General features: G+C 32.8%; 1 protein-coding gene across 3 annotated transcripts in view; it reads left to right on the forward strand.

Annotated features, from left to right (window-relative positions):
- LOC125059060 (zinc finger protein 879-like) overlaps window positions 1–19,714 on the forward strand; it is a 47,644-nt gene extending 27,930 nt beyond the window's left edge. The window contains exons 6-15 of one of the 3 annotated variants that reach the window (XM_047663261.1): window positions 4,225–4,395; window positions 9,374–9,543; window positions 9,732–9,817; window positions 10,032–10,157; window positions 11,557–11,673; window positions 12,994–13,152; window positions 16,157–16,228; window positions 17,461–17,572; window positions 18,048–18,152; window positions 19,431–19,712. In XM_047663261.1, the coding sequence (XP_047519217.1) occupies window positions 4,225–4,395; window positions 9,374–9,543; window positions 9,732–9,817; window positions 10,032–10,157; window positions 11,557–11,673; window positions 12,994–13,152; window positions 16,157–16,228; window positions 17,461–17,572; window positions 18,048–18,152; window positions 19,431–19,622 (1,310 nt within the window). In that variant the 3' untranslated portion in view covers window positions 19,623–19,712. Of the gene's footprint in view, window positions 1–4,224; window positions 4,396–9,373; window positions 9,544–9,731; window positions 9,818–10,031; window positions 10,158–11,556; window positions 11,674–12,993; window positions 13,153–16,156; window positions 16,229–17,460; window positions 17,573–18,047; window positions 18,153–19,430 lie in introns of all 3 variants that reach the window. The other 2 variants (XM_047663256.1, XM_047663257.1) reach the window with 2 other exon arrangements.
- The last annotated feature ends 3,997 nt before the right edge of the window (window positions 19,715–23,711 follow it).

The raw sequence follows: 23,711 nt of genomic DNA on the forward strand, positions 1-23,711 counted from the left end.
AGTCGTAGGTTCGATCCCCGGCTGTGTACCCGTGCACTTGTCTATGTTCACATATAATACTCGCTCGTAGGGTGAAGCTTAACATTGTGAGAACACTGACATGCCTTATAGACCAGTGCAGATAGCCTTTAAAATAAATAAAAAGTGAAAAAAATTACAGTAGGATGAAACCCATTAGAAAAGCAGGGGAATATGATCAAAATGAAAGGAAAAATAAATTACGGTCGATCTGAGGTCGGGAAGGGGAAGGGGGGGAGTTTTAAGGGTAAAAACGGTTTATCTCGATTTCCGGCAAAACTACAAGTCCTATCGAAGAAAGTTAAATGGCAAAGTTGGAGGTAATAAAAAGATCTAAAACTTTTGTACTTACACATTTTTCACATAACCTCAAAATTTAAGTGAAAAATTCAAAAAACCAAGTTTTTGGTTTTTTATTTTTATCTTTAACAAAAATTATTTTTTTTTAACGAAATTTGGTGAAAACTTACCTTTCTATGTCCCAAATACACTGTAATTTATTTGATTAAAAATATTTATTTGTTCACCTTATTTTGAATCAATATCGAAAAAACACCCTAATTTTCAATCGAAAATTCTGACGTCAAAATTTCAGCTTTTTTAAAAAAGTTGGAGTGCTTTCAGTTCGTTGAAATCTCTACTTTCCTATGGTAAAAAAAATATATATATACTACCATAGTAAATCTTCTCAGAAAACGCAAAAAATCGTATGCAGTAACGCCCAGACCTGTCATCCCCTTCCTTACTTCTCTATGAAATACGAAAATTTTAGCCCATCTAAAGGCTAAATTTTTTTTTAAGTCACTCAGGTATATATAAATTATCTTAAAATAGTAATAAATAGGCATCTGATTATAATTTAAAGAAGATTCATAGAGAGGTAGGGAAGGGGATGACAGGTCTGGGCGTTACTGTATACGATTTTTTGCGTTTTCTGAGATGATTTACTATGGTAATATATATATTTTTTTTTACCATAGGAAAGTAGAGATTTCAACGAACTGAAAGCACACCAACTTTTTGAAAAAAGCTGAAATTTTGACGTCAGAATTTTCGATTGAAAATTAGGGTGTTTTTTCGATATTAATTCAAAATAAGGTGAACAAATAAATATTTTTAATCAAATAAATTACAGTGTATTTGGGACATAGAAAGGTAAGTTTTCACAAAATTTCGTTAAAAAAAAATAATTTTTGTTAAAGATAAAAATAAAAAACCAAAAACTTGGTTTTTTGAAATTTTCACATAAATTTTGAGGTTATGTGAAAAATGTGTGAATACAAAAGTTTTAGATCTTTTTATTATCTCCAACTTTGCCATTTAACATTCTTCGATAGGACTTGTAGTTTTGCCGGAAATCGAGATAAACCGTTTTTTACCCTTAAAACTCCCCCCCTACCCCTTCCCGACCTCAGATCGACCGTAATTTATTTTTCCTTTCATTTTGATCATATTCCCCAGCTTTTCTAATGGGTTTCATCCTACTGTAATTTTTTTAGGTTTCAAAAATTATCGGCACTGGTCTATTAGATCTAATAGAATTATAGCGAGTGACAGTGAAGTTGAATATGGAAATCTCAATCAGTTGCGAGCGAAACCTAGAGTCCAAAGGGAATATATAAAAGAATTATTAGCGGGATATTGCTTACATTCTTTTAAACATTAAAAATTTTCGCAACGGAAAGTAACTGTCTGACTTGACTTTATGATTGACTTTTCTTGCCAGACGAGAGAAATAATTTAAAATACATCTATTTATAGATAATTATGTAGTTTTATTTTTAATTCATTCTATACAGAATATATAAATGGCTGTACAGCCATATATATAATAGGCAAGTAGGTTGCTCTAATAGGCAACGACGGCGAAACTTCGTGAAGCGCATCATATCTGCTTCTATTACCACTAGGTACTTCATAGCGATCACGACCGCTCTGTAAAGAGTAGGGATGTGACATTCTGCATAAAAAATCGATTTTTGAAGTTGTACTTCTTTAGGCGCGTTATGAAAAATTGATGAGAGTGAAATTTTACGATGCGCGCGCATCTGTGACACAAAATTGTCAGTGTGATTATAGCGTGCGCGAGCGAGATGGGAATAAGACAATCTACAAGCAAAAAGAAATAGAATATGCGTGAAGCTAACTTCACGCATATCAAACTTGACTTTTTGTAAAATGAACTGCTTTTATCATCCTTTCGATGTTTTACAAAAAAAACATCAATGTATCGAGTAAATCAATACATCTTCAAAGAATCGGATTCAATGTATCGCATTGTAAACATCGTTGTATATCGAATATCCCTAATAGTTCGAGGTCCGGGTTATAAAAGACCAGACAATGTCGGGAGGTGGCAGATAAAAAATCGGTTATGATTGATTTTCAATTATAAAAATCGATACTATATTATACATTATAATTTTATATGAAAGGTTTTATAGATGATGTAGATAAATTTTAACCCCTATTGTCAAAAGTATTTTCAAATTATGATTTTTAATGAACCAATCATTTGTTTTTTCAGCAAACAACAAACAGCAGATACCAGAAGCACCAAAGACCGAAGTCTGATTCTTAAAATAAAACAAAAAAGTGAACATTGTTTTATTAAATACCTACCTGTGTTATCTCAAGTTTTTATGAACAGAATTGAAATTAAATAATTAATAAATAAAAAAAATCTGATCTGTAGCTGTCACTTAACTTTTATACTTGACATTTCTTGTCAGTTAACAGTTTATTCATTATTGTTTATTTAATGCTGAATTCTGAAGCGATTCAGATTTCAGTTTAAGATGCTAATAAATATAAACAAAAAAATTTATAAATTATGAAATAGTAATAATTCATAATACTATTATGAATACGTTGAATCCGAAGTCGATTGTACGTTGCATAGGCTGTTTATGTGAAGAAAGTGTATCAACATTCAAATTAAAAAGTGAACTTTTGCGGGTCGTTTTTCAGGTAAAATTTTGCCAAAAGGAGCTGGAATGCACACAAAGACTTTATTATGTTTTATTTGACTAGTGTAGTATTATTTAAAAAAAAGAACTATGAAACAGCAACATCTTAATATGGTCTATGCCTCACTTCTTACTCTTGCTGTTCATAATTATCTTTTTGCATTTTATTATAACAAGAAAATAGCCATGAAGATTTACACACACTTTTCTGACATTTCTGACCCTATTTAATTATATTTTTTCAGGAGGATTGTTTAAAACTTTGTTATATTTGTAAGAAATTGGCATGTAATGCAGATTTATTTGTGAGAACAGTTCAGACTAATCAATTAAGGCTGCAGAGTTTAATAAATGTAAGTTACTATTGAAATGTAATTACTTTTATAATCTTTTTTACCTACAATTTCCAGAAATTATTATTTATATATTAGTGCAAACACCAACTAAGTACACAATTCAATTATTAATGTATGATGTATATCATACTTTAATTTAAGTATTATTATTAACATGTTAAAGTTACCATGATAGGCAATACCATACTGTCATGATATTTAATTTGTCTGAAACTGATGCATTTACAGTTTTAATAATAGTGATTTCTTTGTTTTCTGTGTAGGAAGGTATGTAAAAAAATTGCATTAAATGTTTATCATTTGATTTTTTTTACTTCTAGGGCCCTGATATCACAGACCTTAAGATAGAATCTCACCCAATTCTTCAGTTACAAACTAAAATTATAGATCTAGATAGTCATGAAATAGATGAACTCACACCAAGAATAGAACAAACCAGTAATATTGGAGTGAAGTTGGAGAAAAATGATGAAAGAGATGATGAAGTGTGTGATGAGATCCAGGATGGATCGGATAATAATGCAGGTCTGTTTAAAACATACTGTTCAAATAATTAAAATCATGTAACTTTACTTCTATACATTGCATTTGCCTGTTATGCATACTACTATAAATTATTGCTGTGTTTATATTTTTTGCTTATAATTAGTTTTTACATATGTTGTATTTGTGATGTGTCTGTCATGTTTCCTTATTGATAAATAATTAAATAGACTTTGTCAATGTTCTCAGTCATCAGAACAACAATTTTTAATATACTTAACTAATTAGTTAATTACCTTTTATTTTAAAATGACACTTTGAAAACACATAACAATACTTAAGATAAAGTTTTTAATTAATATTTTTTAATTGAACCAGAAAATATATTTTTTTTTCAGATTGTGATTTGCCGTTAGTTAAACAGGAAGATGTTAAAGACATTAAAATTGAACTAAGTTTTTTAGATAAGGATGAAACAATTAAAAAATGTAAAAAAAAAGTCATAAAAAAGAAAACAGCTAGGAAAAAAGTAGAATCATTTAATGAAAACACAGACAATAGAACTGATGGTAAGTAAAAATAAAAAAAAACCAACAATTATGATTATCTCATAAACATAGTATAATCACCATATAGTTATTCAACATCTTATTACTTAAATTGAAAGTAAATAAATTCTATACTTATAATAAAAAATAAAACTATTAATTTGACCTTTTTTCTATATAATTGCTCATTGTAAATTTATAATAGTTTCTCCAAATGTTGCCAACTATTACATAATTTAAATCTTTTATTGTGTTGATATGAATGGTCATACACATGAATGGTACGGTAAAATATTTTTGTCAATACAATATATGGTGGAACAAATTGGTCCTAATTCCTTAATCAGTAATAAGACAGTCCCTTAGTTAAACTGTTTAGAGCGACCCCTGTGTGCACTTCAAGGAACCAACTAAACAATTTTTTTATAAGGATATTGGACATTATTTATATGGGATAAGAAATAAATGAAAATGTGAAACAACTCGTGTCCCAAATGCTTTGTATTTTTAAAATCATACAAGCACTAGTATAGTCTCAAAAGTACAAAAAGTGGTGTAATATCACACGATAAAAAAGTGCTAATGTTATTCAGCCCAGCAACATTGTAAAAGCAATAAAAATCGACTTTCCAAAAGTGTGCTGGTGACTAGAAAATGTGAACAATAAAATATAGTGAATTTGGAATCCAGATTGGCAGATTCGATCCGACGTGGTTGTTTTGTATATCTACGACCGAGTTGCTTAAAGAAAATATCGCATAAAGTCGAGGTAAATACGTGCAAATTACTATAAAGAGCATTAATTGCAGTGTCATTTGTACTGTCACACTATTGAAGGAGCATTTATTGCTGTGCAATTTCGGAATTCTTTATATTTCCTATATTAAATAAAATCATATAAAATAATCATCTTTACACTAAATTGGAAGAAAGCGTACCATAAGAAAATAAGTTAAACATTAATGGTTAGTACATCCACTCGTCACAAGAGGGCAGTTCCACCAAGAATAAAAAATATCGTACTAAGCACTCAAGTAAATTAAGTACTTTGAAACAAATACCCAAAATGGAACCCCAATTAAAAATTCTCTTAGAAAAAATGGAGGAAATGAAACAATCTTTCAAAGAACAAAATGAAGAACTGGCTGAAAAATTCACGAAAAGCCTCTTAAACACTATAGACGAGAAACTTAGTCCTGTTATAGCCGAGAACCAGAAACTAAAAGAAGAAGTGAAAATCTTTCAAACGCGCGTGCAAAACTTGGAAAGAGAAGCAAGAAAGAACAATGTAATACTACATGGCATTGCAGAAACGGAAAAAAACACAGCTGAACTCTGGAAAAACGCAATAGATGTACTAAACGAAACAGCACGAAGAAGCGAAGGGGTACGCCAGTGGGACCATTGGGAGATAAGTAATCTGAGAAGACTTGGCAAGAAAATTGGAAACAAAATAAGACCAATCCTGGTTACTCTTTCTTTAACATGGCGTAAATACGAACTCTTAAAAAATAATAAAAACTTCCCTCCAAATATATATGCGACGGAAGACTATCCCAAAGATGTCATCTTAAAAAGAAAGGGTCTAAAGCAAAAGAAAGAACAGGAAGAGAAAAATGGAAAAATCGCCTTTATAAGGTATGATAAGCTGATAGTAAAGGAGAAAGAATCGACATACTCTAAAAGGAAACGCTCACAATCCAAATCACCATCTGAAAATAAACAGCAACACAAGAATGACATAACGGCTCCGAAGAAAGTAAACAAAACATATAATATATTTCGTTCCAGAGCAAATTCAACGTCGGGACTTGGAGAACATAACAACAAATAACAATTACCACGCAAACAAAATACTCCCCAATCCGGCTGGTCCCCGTGGGGAAAGCGACCACCACCCTCCATTACATCAGAAAAATAAAGAAGAAGACATCAATAAGGACAACAATAAAAGTAAACAAAGGCGCTCCATGTTACAAAAATTAATATTATGCACATTCAACGTTAGATCCCTATCATCCAAAACAAGACAATTAGAACTCAACTATGCACTAAGAGAAATCAATTGGGATGTTATAGGGTTAGCCGAAATAAAAAGGATGGGTTGTAGTATTGAAGAATATGAAGATTACATCTTCTGCTACATTGGGGAAACGTTAGGACTTCATGGAGTAGGATTTTTGATAAAAAAGTATCTCAAAAATAATATTGTAAACTTTACGGGGATTTCAGAAAGAGTGGCATTCATAAAATTAAAATTTAAAAACTTGTCATTAACACTTATTCAAGTCTATGCTCCCACAGAAAGTGCAGCCGAAGAAGAAATCCATAGGTTTTACGAAGATCTTAGGAGAGCTCATGAGTCAGCTGACAAAAACGTAGTCGTAATGGGAGACTTTAATGCCAAAGTAGGGATGCCGGGTCCTTACGAAAGAGGAATAATGGGCAAATATGGTTATGGTACAAGAAATCTAAGGGGTGAACGCCTTATACAATATGCCAATGAGTATAAACTATCAGTGCTGAACACATTCTTCAAGAAAAAACAATCACGCAAATGGACATGGGTATCTCCTGACCAAAGAACAAAAAACGAAATTGATTTCATACTGAGCAATAATCCAAAATCTATAACCAATATGGAAATATTAGGAAATGTTAACTTCCCATCAGACCACAGAATGCTGAGATGTTGCCTGACCCTAACATCCCCAAAGATGAGTCGAAGATCATTTCAAAAAACAGTAAGCTCACTTAAGACTAGGGCAGAAATAACAGAATATATGCGAAACCTTGAGGAGAATTCGAAAGCATTACATGATAGTTTGGAGAACAAAATAAACATACAAAAACTTAACGATAACATAGAAGAAATAATTTCAACAAGTCTTAAATTAGAAAACAAAACAAACAACAAAAACAAACAAAAAATACTTAAAAAAGATACATTAGAACTAATCTCAAAGCGCCGAGAACTAACTTCTATAAAAAATAAAACTGTAGTTACAAAAGCTCAAATAAAAAACATCTGGAAACAAACCTACAAAGCAATCAGAGAAGACTACGCCACGTACAGGAAAACAATAATCGAGGAAAACCTAGCAACGTCCAGAAGCGCAAAGCGAGCATACAAAGAATTAAATACACACAAAACATGGATTCAGAGCCTAAGAAACAGTCAGAAGAAAGCAATAAATAGGGAAGACATCCTAGAGCTTGCAACCAACTTTTACCAAGAACTTTACAAAAAACAACCAGAAATCACAAAAATTGAAGAAGACAACGTATATCCGAGAACGACTCATCAGGAGCATATAGATATGGATACAACGATCATGCCTATAAGTAAAGTCGAAATATTGCATCACATAAAAACCCTTAAGTCAGGAAAAAGCCCGGGGCCAGATAACATAACCAACGAGGCCCTGAAATTTGGAGCACCCATCCTAGTTACATATCTGACAATACTTTTTAACATGGTAATAGAACGAGAGGAAGTTCCAAAACAATGGCGCCAATCAAATATAGTATTGCTGTACAAAAAAGGCAACCCATTAGACATTGTGAACTACAGGCCAATCAGTTTGGTATCCGTAATATATAAATTGTTTTCATCAATAATACTAAGCAGAATATCAACAAAAATTGACAATAACCAACCAGTAGAGCAAGCAGGCTTCCGCCCAGGATATTCTACTATCGACCACATCCACACTATCGAACAAATCATCGAAAAATACAATGAATTTAACAAACCACTCTACATAGCATTTGTAGACTATTCGAAAGCGTTCGACAGTATAACGCATACATCCATATGGAAAGCGCTTAAAAATAATAAAGTAAATGAAAAATATATAAATATATTACAGAACATATACAGCAATAGTGTTGGTAGAATAAAGCTAGAAAACAAAGGCCGAGAAATTCGAATTGAAAGAGGTGTAAGACAGGGTGACCCACTTTCCCCAAAATTATTTATAGCAGTCCTCGAAGATGTATTCAAAGGTATAGAATGGAATAATAACGGGCTCTGGATACGAAACAAACATCTTACTCACCTTAGATTCGCAGACGACATAGCCGTCTTCAGTGACACCGCTACAAAATTAGAAAAAATGCTCCAAACATTAGACAGGGAAAGTCAAAAAGTCGGGCTTTACATGAATACCACAAAAACAAGAATCTTATCCAACAGTGTGTGCCAGCCAATCAGAGTCGACAGTAAACCTATAGAATATGTTAACAACTATGTATATTTAGGAAAACAAGTATCTTTCGATAAGAACAGCAGTGAAAACGAAGTAGATAGAAGAATAAACGTGACGTGGAAGAAATACTGGACCCACAAGGAAATTCTGAAAGGAAACTACAGTCTACAACACAAGAAGATAATGATGGATTCAAATATTTTACCTTGTCTTACATACGCAAGTCAAACGTGGGTTTTCAGCAAGAAAACAACTAGAAAAATCCTGTCTTGCCAGCATGCTATGGAAAGAAGCATCCTAAAGTTAAGGAGAATAAACAAAATAAAAAATGTTGAAATCCGTAAAAAAACCAAACTTACAGATGCACTTGAACAAGCTCTAAGGCTAAAATGGAAATGGGCAGGTCATATTGCTAGAGCGCGGGATAAAAGATGGACACTAGAAATAACAAAGTGGACTGGACCTACTGGAAAGAGACGTATAGGACGACCAAGGGAAAGATGGACAGATGACATTGTAGAAATAGCGGGGGAAAACTGGATGGATGTTGCGCAAAACAAAGAAAAATGGAAAATTATGGAGGAGGCTTTTACCCTAAAAGGGGCCATACAAAAACCAGATATAAAAAATAATAATAAATAAAATCTAACTTAAATTTTGTTAAAACTTACTAACTTAACTAATACTTAATATAAACTAACAATTGTTGTATGTATGGATTAAATAAAGCTTTAATAATAATAATAATAATAAAGAAATAAATGATAACATAATATCTATTTTTACAGAGACACCAAACATAATATTAGTGAATATAACAACAGAAGACTTTATGAGAGAACGTGAAGAAATGGCGAAGAAAAATCTTTACATGGCTGCCAAGTACAAGTGCAAGGATTGTATAAAAGGTTTCATATATAAGGAAATATATGATAAACATATGAAACTGCATTTAAAGGTATAATTCTAATAATTAAATATTATTAGCTAATCCTGATTATGTAGTACTCAAATACAGGCTATTTTCTATTATGTCAAATGTAATGTTTGACAAAGAGAAGTCATTTATTCCCAAGTCTAGGTCTTTGTCTCATCTCACTATCGCACTAGCTCAGGCATGAAAAACTAATGAAGGGTATTTTTCAGAGTAATGGTAAATACATGTGTGAAATTTGCAAGCAAAGAATGGATTCAGTAGAAAAATTAGCGAGGCACAAGAAAAAGCATTTAATGTATGTATTATTTGTTTATATTCTCTGATTTTAAGTCATTATTACTCATATTCTAAAATCTCAAGAAGTATGTAGACAATATGCGTACCAATTGTTAAAAGGCCGGTAATGCACTCGCGAGTACTTTGGCATTGAGTGTCCTCTTCGAGAAAAACCTCGCTTATGCCAATGCCAACACTCCTCTAATTGACATAATTATATACTTTAATTTCAGTCGTTATAAATGTCAGGAATGCGGAATAATAAGGAATAATCATAGCACAATAAAGGATCATTATACATCAGTACATAATAAGCAAAACATACTCTACCAATGTCCGGACTGTTCTAGAGAGTTCTTGTGAGTATTTAATGGTCTAATTCCACAAATCAATGATTTTCAAATTAATTTCAATTGGTGAATAAAATATATACACATGGCTATATATAACATACTGTTCGAAATGGCTTGATGGATATTTATGAAATTTTTCTCCTATCCCTAAGGGAGCGTTCAAGTATTACGTCACGCAATTTTTGGAGATTATTGACCTTCCCCCATGTAACGCGCCGTAATGTTTTTCTGTACCTCAAAGTAAAGCGTTTCGTGACCACCCAGTGCCTCTTTATACCTAAAACAATAACGCGTCATTCAATCCCCGCCCCGCGTGGTAACTTACAAATGGACCCCCCCCCCCAAAATTCGTTACGTAATACTTGAACGTAAACGAAAACGAAATTGTAACATTTTTGTATTATTTTAAATGATTTTTCTATCAAACATATGACCCTGTGAAGGATTAAGGGGATCCTTCAATGTAATGGGAAAAGGGAAAGGATCCTCCAGTGTAACTACTGATTGGCTAGAAGCAACCGGAATAAATTCGTTAGCGCGTTCCAGGATGATGTCACCGAAGTAAATAAATATATTACTAGCTGACCCGGCAAACGTCGTTTTGCCATGTATATTATTTCTAGGAAACTTTTTTTAAGTTTAATAAATATAACTATCTACTAAAATAAAAATAGGGTTTGATCGTAGAGGGGTGAAAATTAAGGGTCGTATGTATTTTGGGTATGCTGTATCAAAAAAAAATCTAATAATTAAAAAAATATAATTTAGGGGTACAACCCTTAACATTTAGGGGGATGAATAATAGATGTTGTCCGATTCTCAGACATACCCAATATGCACACAAAATTTCCTGAGAATCTGTCAAGCCGTTTCGGAGGAGTTTAACTACAAACACCGCGACACGAGAATGTTATATATTAGATGAATAAATTTTTTCATGTTTTCGGATAGGCCAAAACTTATTAAACACATTATTCCACAACTGAGCGTTTTCTTAGGCAGTTTTTGCCTCGCACCACCACTTCGTGGAACCAGATGCCCACTGAAGTATTTCCGAACCAATTCCATTTAAAGTCCTTCAAGAAAAGCACGTACCAATTCTTGAAAAGCCGGCAACGCATTCGCGAGCCCTCTGGCAATGTGTCCATGGGCGGCTGTATGACTTAACATCTAGTGAGCCTCGTGCCGTTGTGTGTTATATAAATTAATACACTGTAACTACTTTGTCATATTATTTACATCACGTTTCGAGTGCTTTCCACCATTGGTAATTATTTCGTATAAATATTACGTACCTATTAGCAATTACCAAAAATACCTATACATATGGATTCTTGTACGTATATTATATTGAAGTATAGTTATAGTTAGATATACATAGTTATAGTTTGAAGTATATTTTCAGAACCAGTGGAGCCCTTCGCCGACACAAACATTACAGACATAAAAAGAATAGAATTACCTGCGATATTTGCTTGAAGTCATACGTCACCAAATACTATTTGAGGAAACACATTCAATTGTAAGTATTTTACTCAATTTGTATTTCTTTATATTAAACTAGCTGGCCTTGCGAACATCGTACCGCCTAACAGTCTGTACATAATTCTGCTATTCGGGACACCTGTCTAGCTAATAAGATAAAAAAAGAAAGTTGTTACTACAACAAATACATATTAAATACAAAAAATAAAAATTTACCTTCCCGGAACCCCTCCACTAACACTTGAACTTTATGATATGGTATTAAAGTTCAAATTGCCTTTAAATATTATTACGAATATTTTGTATGGGAATATAGAAAAGTGTTGTTTTTAGACTTTTTCACTCAATTTTTTTAATTTTTCTCCCCGTAAGAACCATCCTCGTACTTCAAAGAATATTATAAAAAACGAATCAGACAAATCGGTTAAGCCGTTATCATGTTATGTCGTGACAACGGAAAACGGGTTTTATTTTTATATATATAGATAACATTTTTAGTACTCGGGGAAAAGGGTTCATGAATTAGATTTTGCAAAACTACGGATATTTATACTGTTCATTATGTATTTATTTTAATATTATACAGGCTGTCACATAAATCAACATCGGGCCGGATAAGACAGATTTTTGCTAACGACAGAAAATTAATATCTGTTATTAATTAACTCCAAGGTCTTCAAAAGTTTTTGGTGTCGATGTCTTTTGACGTGACAAAGTCTTATAATTCGATGGAGCCGGATGCACGCACGAAAAAACATGGCGCGTTACCTCGCTCTGAGGCGTTCCATTTAAGGCTTGAAGTGCAAGCGAGAGCGCGGAACGAGCGACAAAGAGGCACAAAAAATTGACATAATTGTATTTATGCGTACAAATAAATGTAACTTGATCAATTCAATTGTGATTTCCATTTACCTCCTGTATATCCATACAAAATATCTATCAAACAAATAAAATTAAAATTTTCTTTTGAAAAATTCCATTCCATCAGTATTTTCTTAAGACGTTATCACCGTTATCGTTATAACTATCGTCAGTAAACCGACTTTACAGATAACCGATTTTTTTAGTCTAGAGTATAGAGCAGAGTTGGCTTAGTGGCTTTTGCGTCTCTCTCGTAGATTCGATACCTGGCTGTGCACCATTGGACTTTCTGTCTATGTGTGCATTTAACATTCATTCGCTCGAACGGTGAAGGAAAACATCGTGAGCAAACCTTGCTTAAGACGCAAAAAGTCGACGGCGTGTGTCAGGCACAGGAGGCCGAACACAGACACTGATACAGAAATCTGAGGTCCAGACCAAAAAATTATAGCGCCACTGTTTTTGTTTCTTTTATGGATAAAATTCCCTTTTTCAGACAACATTCGGGAGATAATTCCTTTAGTAAATGGCAGGAGTCCCGGTGCAATTACAAGTGTGAGGAATGTGGTAAGGCGTTCTCGGCGCCGTCTCAACTTAAAAACCATATGATAAAGCACTCTGACACAAGGAGCTTTTACTGCGTTGAGTGTAATAAGTATGTTGTTTATAATAATGTAAATATAAAATGTAGTGAGAAGTGATGTAGCTTGTTCGTGGATTTATATATATTTTTACTAAAATTACAATTACATAATATTTTTGACGTCTTTAATAGCACAATAGTATTAACATTTTATATTATTAATTTTAATGGAGGTTGCTAACTCTTTATTATATTGTATTTTTTATGTAAGACTAACTAAATAAAATCCAGAATCCGAATAACTCAGATGATGGGGATCTTTTACCCATTTTTTGTGTGGTTTAAATGCAGATTAAGATTTTTAAAGTAAAACTTCTTTATCGGGGTTGGAAAAAATTTTGTGTAACATTTTTTCGTTACGCGTCACATTTTTCCGTTACGCGCCATCTTTTGAAGTGAAACTTCTTTATCGACGTATCGGAGAACTTTTGTAGCAGGTTACGCGCCATGTTGCTTTTTGAAGTCAAACTTCTTTATCGGCGTTGGAAAAAAATTTACACACATTTGTCACATTTTTCGGTTACGCGCCATCTTTTTCTTGTCCCTACCACGGTTGATCCGAAGAGATTCGAAGCCATTAGTAACAAAAATATATAATAACGATAACAATGATAGTAATACTAATAATTCTATTACAATTAATGAAATTCTGTAATAATCTTAGTACTACATAGTAGTACAGTAATAAGTTAAAATGAAATAATTGTATTTGTATTCATGTCTATGATAATAAAAGCCTTTTGTTAAACTTTATCTAATTTAAGTTTATTTAACCAATTTCTGTAAAGTTGCATATAGTAGATCATTTTTCGAAAAATAAGGTCATAAAGAAGTTTCACTTCTTACGTGTGTACACCTAGTACACGCACACATTTTTTAACAATCGATTATTTCTCATTCATATGGATATACAATTGCCAAAAGATATATAGATGTTTCTTCTGTCAACTGTCATGTAAAAGCTATAATAGTCTGTGCGGAAAGAGAACCTTGGTGGGATTTGAGAACACTGCAAATTGCCTACTTTGTTGACAAACTGAAGTTTTTGACAGGACAAAGCACGAACATTGACTATTTTCTAGCGCCTTTTCAAATCGTTTTTGTAATTTTCTTCTGTGTATACATACTATAAATTGCATAAAAAAAATAACTGTGACACAATTTAAGAATCCTTCTTTAATTATAATTTGTATATATTTTTTTACATATCTAGTATTTGTGTTGACACAAAGTATAAGTTTACAAACTTATTGGTAATAAATAATTACTGTTGGGTCATTATTGTTCGATAGTAATCTTGATATTTATAAACGATATAATTAAGAATTATATAAGACCGTAAAAGCCTGCAAAGCCTGTCCTAGTTTCGGCACCATTGATATACAAAAACCCCAAGATGCACACTCAACGTCTAAAAAACGTCCTCAAAAAATGAGCGCAACATTCTAAATTGTGCGCTCATTTCAAATAGTCTCGCGTCTAATAAGTGGAGTCGATGTAATTTATTTGTGTTTTTTTTATAAATAAATTTATGTACTTTTGAACTTTTTTGTGTGTAGTTTTTGAGGTAGCCAATATAACATTTTTTTTTTTAATTTAAAGAAAACACTTTTTAACCGGATTAAAGTTATGTATTATTATAAATTTACAACTATTTAACATCCAACACCTTTTGTCTTCAGTCACCGTGACCACGCACGCTGTAAAGCACCCGAAAAGTCGGATTAATTTAAAATTATGTTAAATAATTGTAAATAAAAAAGTCATGTTCGACTCCACTCAATACCTTGTCCTACCGACCACAGTCGGTCGTAAAATTTTATTGCTTTAAGTACGTATACACTGCGTTGTAATAACAACTTTAAGCAATTCGCGTAAGGTTGATTTTGCAATAATATATGAAATGAAATGAAATGAAATGAAATAGTTTATTCTTGCAAGTAGGACTATATAAATCACTTTTACAATGTCATCCTAAACTAGATGAAGTCGACATTTCCTAACTGACTGCCCTGAGAAGAAATGTCGAAACAAACTCGGGGGTCTTAGTCTCTTTTATAGTCCAGATAATACAATAATAAATTAATAAATTGGTGTAAACAAATGCAGAGTATTTACTGGACTGGTCTTTGGAAGAAAGAACCAGATCGATCTGAGCAAGCCTGTGCCAGCAGACGGCTAGCATGCCCCGAATAGCTCATGCAGCTCAACCATTTTTAAGGGAGCTGCACAACCCGGTACACAACAATACCGCCAGTGGCACCATAAAAATATGTGGGGCAACAACTCACTCAGATCGCCAGCCCAAAATAACTATAGACTAAAATGTATCAAATTATAAATCAAGCAAAAGAGTTTATGATATACCCGCATAATGTTTACACTTACAATGGATACAAAATGTATTTTTAAGGTGTACCTTAAAGCAAGGAAAAAATAATGAAATTGAAAATTATAATCGAAATATAATCATTATTCACTTGGCATGTCAAAGTGTAAAATATTGTATGCAAAAGCACAAAACATGTCAGTATTGTAGAAAAAAAAAATGAATATGCACTAAGCACAAAACATGTCAGTAATATAGAAAAAAAAAAAAAAATGTAAAAAAATGAATATGCACTAAGCACAAACATGTCAATAGAATAAAATAAAATGCATATGCAAAAGCACAAGACATGTCAGATTGTAAATATGTACAACATGCAAAAAAAAAAAAAAAAAGAAGTGAAAGACAGCTTACAAAAACACAAGCGATAGCTTGTAACATATACTGTTATAGACATACTGTTATAGAAAGGGACAGAAATAGTGTTTCGGGACACTTTCGAGCGTTACTTTTATTCGAGACTGTGCATCTTGGGTTTTTTGTATATCAATGTTCGGCACAGACTATTATCGATATATTAGCTACTACAATCTAATCTGTAAATATTATTACTATATCTACAAGTAATAATATTTATCGAATAATAACAAATTTTATTGTTAATTTATAGATTTATATTGTTTTCAGAACGTTCAAAACCGAGATATCTTTAAATCAACACTTGAAAACGCTGCCACACGTCGAATACTCGGAATTACCGTGAGTAATTATAATCCAGTGGTGCTACAACCGTCTTGCATCCGTTTCTTTGATAATTTTTATTTCATAGCTAAGTAGATCAGCGTTCTGTTTGACGCATGGCATCCAATTTTGGATTTGAGACGTACTAGTTTTCTCACGTTTTCCTTCCATACAAACGAGTGCTAAATGCACAGATAGACAGAAAGCCCATTGTTGCACGGCCGAGGATTGGGGGGAGCCTTTGACTCGAGTCGGTACGGAATAAGTTTAAGGAATTAAATATTATGACACTATCTGGTCAATATATTCTTGAAGCCTTGTTGTATGTCCAAAAAAATATAAACGATTTTAAAACAAATGGTGACTTTCACCAGTATAATACGCGAAATAGAACTAATTTGAGTGTACGACCAACCAGGCTCCAAAAGATAAACCACTCCTTATATGGAAATTGTATTCGTTTTTACAACAAACTCCCAAGCGAAATAAGAGTATTATCACTAAATAAATTCAAAGCCGTCGTTAAACGGAAACAACATCAACAAAGCTTTTTATAAATTTGAGGACTACTTAAATGATCCTAATCCTTGGGATTGAATTGCTCCAGTTCAAAGAATTTGTATGACAATACCTGGCGATTAAAAAGAGTGGCGGAAAGTTTCTTGCCAGTTCTTCTTACCCGCTCTACGCCCTTGACTTGCGAACTGGTAGTAAATGTAAATTAACGATTAATTTAACTTGACGATTCAAAAGTGTACTTGGTTACCCACTTGAATAAAGATATTTTGAGTTTGAGTTTGAAAAACGGCGGGTTGATGGCGTCAATTTAAGGCCTATCTGAAAGGTTGTAGTGCCACTTATTTTTTTTATAATGGTTTATAAAAATAATATATTTTTAGTTTCTATAACTAATGTCTTGTCGATTCCTTTAAAAACGATTGTGTAAGGGTATTGATATTATAGTATATTAATTAATAGTAATATATTATCGTAGATTTATTTTTAGTTGGTAACTGTTATTAGTCAGTTAGTTAATGAGGTGTTAATTTTTATTTAGTTTTAGTGTTTTTATTATTTTGTAATTGCTTGTTAAATGTTTTCCTTGCTACTTTGAAATTTTTATGATATAATATAATTGATGTGTAATGTGTATGTGTTTAACATTTGCGAAGTCATATTTTCTAATATATTTTAAGCATACTTATAAATAAATAAATATGACAAGGTTCCAACGATTCATATTTTCACAGCCTCCAATGTGACCAATGCGACAAGCGGTTTCGTGCTAAAAGAGATTTAGCTAATCACATGAACAGAATACATCTCGGGACCAAACCTTATCAATGCGATAAATGTGAAAAGGTATGTTTAATTGAGGCTGATAAAGCAGAAATGCCAAGAAACATACAAATAGTTTAATACTTTTTTCCTTACTTGGAAGATATCGCTCCTTTAAGCGATAAAATCGTAGTTGCCTCTAATAATTTCTTCAAATCTTATGAGAAATAAAGTTATTCTTAAACCTTAATAATTTTATTGTTATTTTTTTTAAATGTACTAGTAATTTAACGAATTGTTAATATTTTTAAAGGTTATAAACGTGAATTTACGTAATTCCCAATCCAAAGACAAAAAAATAAGATTTATTTTAGGTGTTGAATAATGTGGAGTTACAGTCTCGCTGGAATTTCATTACTTGGGTAGCTATTTAACCAAAGAGAGATATAAAGAAAGATAGATGCAACTTCTATTATGATTTTATTATTATATATATACAGTAAACTAATGGGGTATAAGATGACGATTTGGTCTTTATTATGTATTCCTTTTTTTCTAGGGTTATGCGGACCAATGGAGTTTGACTGAACACATTAGGTATAAACACGAAGGTGTGGTAAAACCTAGGAAATACCCATGTACTATATGTGATAAAGTATTTAAGGTAAGTTTTAAAAGTCCAATAGTGGACTAGTCTAGGCCGGGCATTTCAGGGTTGAGACTTGACGCGAACAATGGTTAATACCCCTGACTGCGAATCCATGGGTTCCGGGTTCGATCCCCGGCTGAGACGAACATCGATGTGATGAGCATTTGGTGTTGTGCTTAGGTCTTGGGTGTTAAAATATGTATTTATATGTCTATCTATCTATAATATGTATGTATATCCCTTGCCTAGTACCCATAACACAAGCTTAGGTCACACAACTAGGTCAATTGGTGTGAAACGTCTTTAAAAAAAAAAGCCGATGCAAAAACCTGTAATGTATATATAATGACTCCGGAGTGACATAATTCATTTATTTTTGACATATTCAAACAGGCAGGAGGCTCATCTGATGTTAAGTGATACCGTCCAAAGACACATTTTCAGAGGGCTCGCAAGTTCGTTGCCGGCCTTTTAGAATTGATACGCTATTTTCTTGAAGGACCCTAAGTCCAATTGCTTAGGAAGTACTTTAGTGGGCAGCTAGTTCCATATAGTGATAGTGACCAAAAACTGCATTAAAAACGTTCTGTTATATACGACGGCCTTCGACTATAGGCTCTCTACTTATTTTTCCATTATAGTGTCACATACTTTTCTTGGCCGGTGCTGAAATTGCTACTACCGTCTGTCGAAATGTCAGACAATAATTTTACTTTATTTATTTTTTACCTTGCATTATTAATTAAAATGGCAGTATTCCTAAATTTTTGTTACTTTTATTTAAGCCTAGGACTGTATTTTCTAGATACTAGTATACATTGTTTTATTAAGACATTTCAATAAATTATTAAATTAGCCTGTATGACTTCATATTATTCTTTTTTTTTAAGACAATTCACACCAATTGACCTAGTCCCATGCTAAGCTGATGAAGTTTGTGTTATGGGTACTAGGCAACGGATATACATACATATTATAGATAGATAGACATATGAATACATATTTAAACACCCAAGACCTAAGCACAACACCAAATGCTCATCACATCGATGTACGTCTCAGTCAGGGATCGAACCCGGGACCCATGGATTCGCAGTCAGAGGTACTAACCACTAGACCAATGAGTCGTCCGATTCGAGTTGATCACTTGCCTTAGAAATTATCACGGAACAAATATAAAAATCTGAGCCCAAGACCTGAAAGGTTGTAGCGCCATTGGTATATAAACGCGGGTTAACAATCTACTTAATATATTAATAAAACATGGAAGAATAACGCAACTTTCCTTTTCAGACAAACAGTACATGCAAAATGCATATACGCACGCACACAGGTGAACGGCCATACAAATGTACGAAATGTCCGGCGTCTTTTTCACAATCAGGAATTTTAAATACACATGTAAAATTAGTGCATCTAAAGCTGACTAGAGACGGAAGACCTAAAGTCAGCGCAATTGATAAACCGCGATATGATTATAATTAAATATTATATTTGCTTTATCATTATAATTAGATGTGGTAATTTAATGATTAATTTGTTAGATTAACAGACTTGATTTTAATAAATTGTATTTATTATCATTAATATTATCTTTATCAACATCGTTATCGTTATCTAATATATAAAATTCTCGTGTCGCGGTGTTTGTTGTTAAACTCCTCCGAAACGGCTTGACCGATTCTCATGAAATTTTGTGTGCATATTGGATATGTCTGAGAATCGGACAACATCTATTTTTCATCCCCCGCAATGTTAAGGGTAGTCCAGTCCACCCCTAAAATATTATTTTTTTAATTTTTAGATAAAAATTTTTTTTAACAGCATTATAACATACATACAACCCCTAATTTTCACCCCTCTACGATCAACCCCTATTTTTTATTATAAATGATATACATGGAAAACGACGTTTACCGGATCAGCTAGTAATATATAATTGTGAAACTTCCAATAATTAACTTTTAAAAACTGGTGATTCAATTCTTATTTGTATTATTGTTGATGTGTATTACGGTTTCATGATTATCCATTACGGAATTGTAAATATATTTATTACCAAACTTTGTTTTATTATTGTGATTGTAAAAACAGAGAGATCCCACTGAAACGACATCAACATGACTGGTATGAAGCTACCGGAAAAGTGTTCTAAGACTTATACAAAAATACATAAAATTAATCTATTTGCCAAAATACAATTATTTGATAGAATTAGTTTGTTACAATTTACTTTTAGTATACTTAAAAAAAATTATGTATTGTATATATAAAAAAATACACAGATATTAAGTTCTGTCTGACTCTGATCTCCGAAGTCCTAGGTTCGAGCGCTAGCTAAATCAATGATTTTTAGTTTAACGTTCGCATTTAACACTTGCTCGTAGCGTGAAGGTTTACATTGTGAGAACACCGACATGCCTTAGACCTAAGGCTGGGGTGTGTGTCAGGCAAGACTGACCATCTACTATTTGAAGAAAAAAAATTACGAAAAAGATATAGAAAAGACTATGCCCAGGGGTTGTAGCGCCATTGTTTTTTTATAAGTATAGTAGTTTAATTAATTATAATTACATGGTTACCTACCTATTACTGAATCTCGGAATATACGAAAACAAATTTTATTAATTCACAATTACATACACTATCTTTTCAAACCAATACGAAAATGTCGAAAAAATTAATAATGTGAAATCGTTTATTAAAACCTAAATATAACAATCAAATACAGTATTTTCAATTTTCTTAACCTACATAGTAATCATAAAAATAAAATAAATAAATTAAGTATCTTACTATACCCAATATCGCTACTACGAACATATAAAGATGTCGATAGTGGCGGAGACAGCATTCAGTAGGTAAGCTCAACGTCTCTGTTAACGGGGATCTTTGCAACAGATTGATTCTGGCCCTTGTATAGCAAACAACCTTGGCATTCGCCGTCTAACATATCCCCTAGGTACAAAGAAACCGTTTTTTTTAAGAACACTTGGGTTGCTCACCACCGCCCGCAAGACTAAGTAGGTAGTAGTACTAGATAGAGAGACATATACATGTATAAATTTGAGTTTGATGAAACGCGTTAATGTCTGATATCGAGGTTTAGGAGTTTACACCCTTCGACCGAATTAATGCAGAAAACTGCTAGTACAAAATCAAACTATGTTTCATTATCACAATATATCTGAATCATTATCATTAGGACAATATATCTGAATCATTATCATTAGGACAATATATCTGAATCATTATCATTAGGACAATATATCTGAATCGATCCCGGACAGCTAAGGAAACAAACGTGTCCATACTAAGACAAGTAAAAAATCGTCTTTCGACGCTTTGTTACCAACGCATCCTGATTTTTTTGGACATGTAACAAGCAGTGATCTTTAGTTCAGAAAGTTAAGAAAAACTCATCCTGACTGGCAGAGTGGAGAGCACCAGACCTCGATGCCAATCCCCTACTCGCTGGACCGGTTAAGTAAAGACCCTTACAGATCTTACCATCACGAAGACGCAGGGGCTTGCCGAAGATAGGAGAGTGGAGGAAGTTGTGCGGCGCCACTAACACAACCTTCAAAAATGAAGAGTGCGACTAAAGAAGATCTGAATCTGTTTCCAATTTAATAGTAATCATTGAAAGGCTGTCTCAATTCATCTTTAAAACTCCGATTTTGTATTATTCTCATTATATTATATTATTGAGAAGTATTTCTTTAGAAGGTACCTTTTTAATTAAACAAAAATTACCACGCATCCTTGATGCCGCATCACTAATTTTCCTATAAAAGCTTGATCTCTCGGCATTTATATTAATAGGCATGTCGTTGAAAAAACATTACCAATTGAAATTATTTCAATTGATATTGTTTAAAAACTATCGATTTTATTAAATGTACTCTGGTACCAATGTATAATGGGGCAAATAGATCCCACGGGAGCGACGGAAAACATCCTCTCAGCCCGGATGTAAGGGATCCGCTGTGGTACAGGCAATAATATCTACGAACACGTCCGACGATCTGTCAGAGTACTTATTTGATATTTAGTGGGATTAATACCCTACTATGATAAAAATTAAGATTGTAGTATTTCAACATTAATATGTATGGACAAAATTCTTAGTAACTTTGTTTCAATCTTCCATGTTAAAAACGACTATATTTACAGTATAAATAAATATATGTCAGTTTTTTTAAACATAAATGTTACAAAAAATAAAAAAACTAGTAATTTTTGCTTATTAGCAAAAAAATACCATCAAAACGACGGATTAGGTATGAGATAGGCACTTAACAATGCTTTTATTAAAATGTTTCCTTTAAAGCTACGCTAGTAAGCTCAGATACGAGATATGACCACTTTTAGCAAGTTTAATTATTGCTTTAAATTCTCCTAATTGAACATTGAGTTGACACTTCTTTGATTGCTTTTTTAAAACGAATGTCTTGCTATTACGGTCCTGGTAACCACTTCGAACTCATTTCACATATCATATCACTTGACGCAAATATAGAGATACTTACGGCACTGGGACTTCTGTAGAAAAATATTTTTTACCAGCTTCAAACAACATATGGTTTATAAAGGTATAGTAAAAGCGTAGGGCAAGACGATCATTGTAACTATTTTAATACCAATCAACTTCGAAAGGGTTGCAGTATAAATGGGATACCTTGGGTTTGAATGTATTTTATAAATATATTATAATATAAAGATCGATACTACATCGCTAGTTGATTGTGGCCTACTACAAGCCTACAATTAAAGTAGCCTACGCAGTCTACTAAGCAGTGTAGACTTCAGGGTGCGACTCATACCTCAGGTCGAAGGTGACAACTCCGGCTGTTCATCAAAGGACCTTTATATGCTCATTTACCACTCGCGTACGGTAAAAGAAAACAAATGAGGAAACCATTCCTTAGACCCAAAAAGTCGACGGCGTGTTTCAGGCCGATCTACTTGCCTATTAATAAAACAATTAATCACGAAACAGATACACAAATCTAAGGCACAGAACATAAATTATTGAAGCGCCACTACTTTTTTTAATGCACTACTTATACTTTTTCAAAGATTCAAATCTTTGTAGCTCAGAAATATGTAGGTATAACTAGAAAGTATAATTTACAATGAGATTTATTTAGAGTAAGATAAAGTTAAGACTTTGGGATCCTTACTCATGTACTAAGTCGTCTTTATACTTATTTTTATATATAAAAATGTGATATCTATAGACATATCCCGCCCGTCTACACCCCTGTAAGTCCTGTCACTTTAAAGCGCACGTTAACACATAGCCAGTCGGAAAACAATTACTCATGACTTCCTTACTTCCTAACAAATTTAAGCTTGACGCCTAATTCCTGTATCCTACTTACATATTACCCCAGAGGTCCGGGGTTCAGTTACCCGCGAAACACATGTCTAGTTAGAACGTAAAAAAGTCCGGATTATGCTGTCTATAACAAAAGCTTCATTCACATCTTGTCCATAGTCTAAAAATTATAGAGCAAGTTAAAAAAAAAAAATTAGAACATAATTATTATCAAAAAATTAGAAGTACCT

Source organism: Pieris napi, chromosome 19, assembly GCF_905475465.1.
Source record: "Pieris napi chromosome 19, ilPieNapi1.2, whole genome shotgun sequence".
NCBI lineage: Eukaryota > Metazoa > Arthropoda > Insecta > Lepidoptera > Pieridae > Pieris > Pieris napi.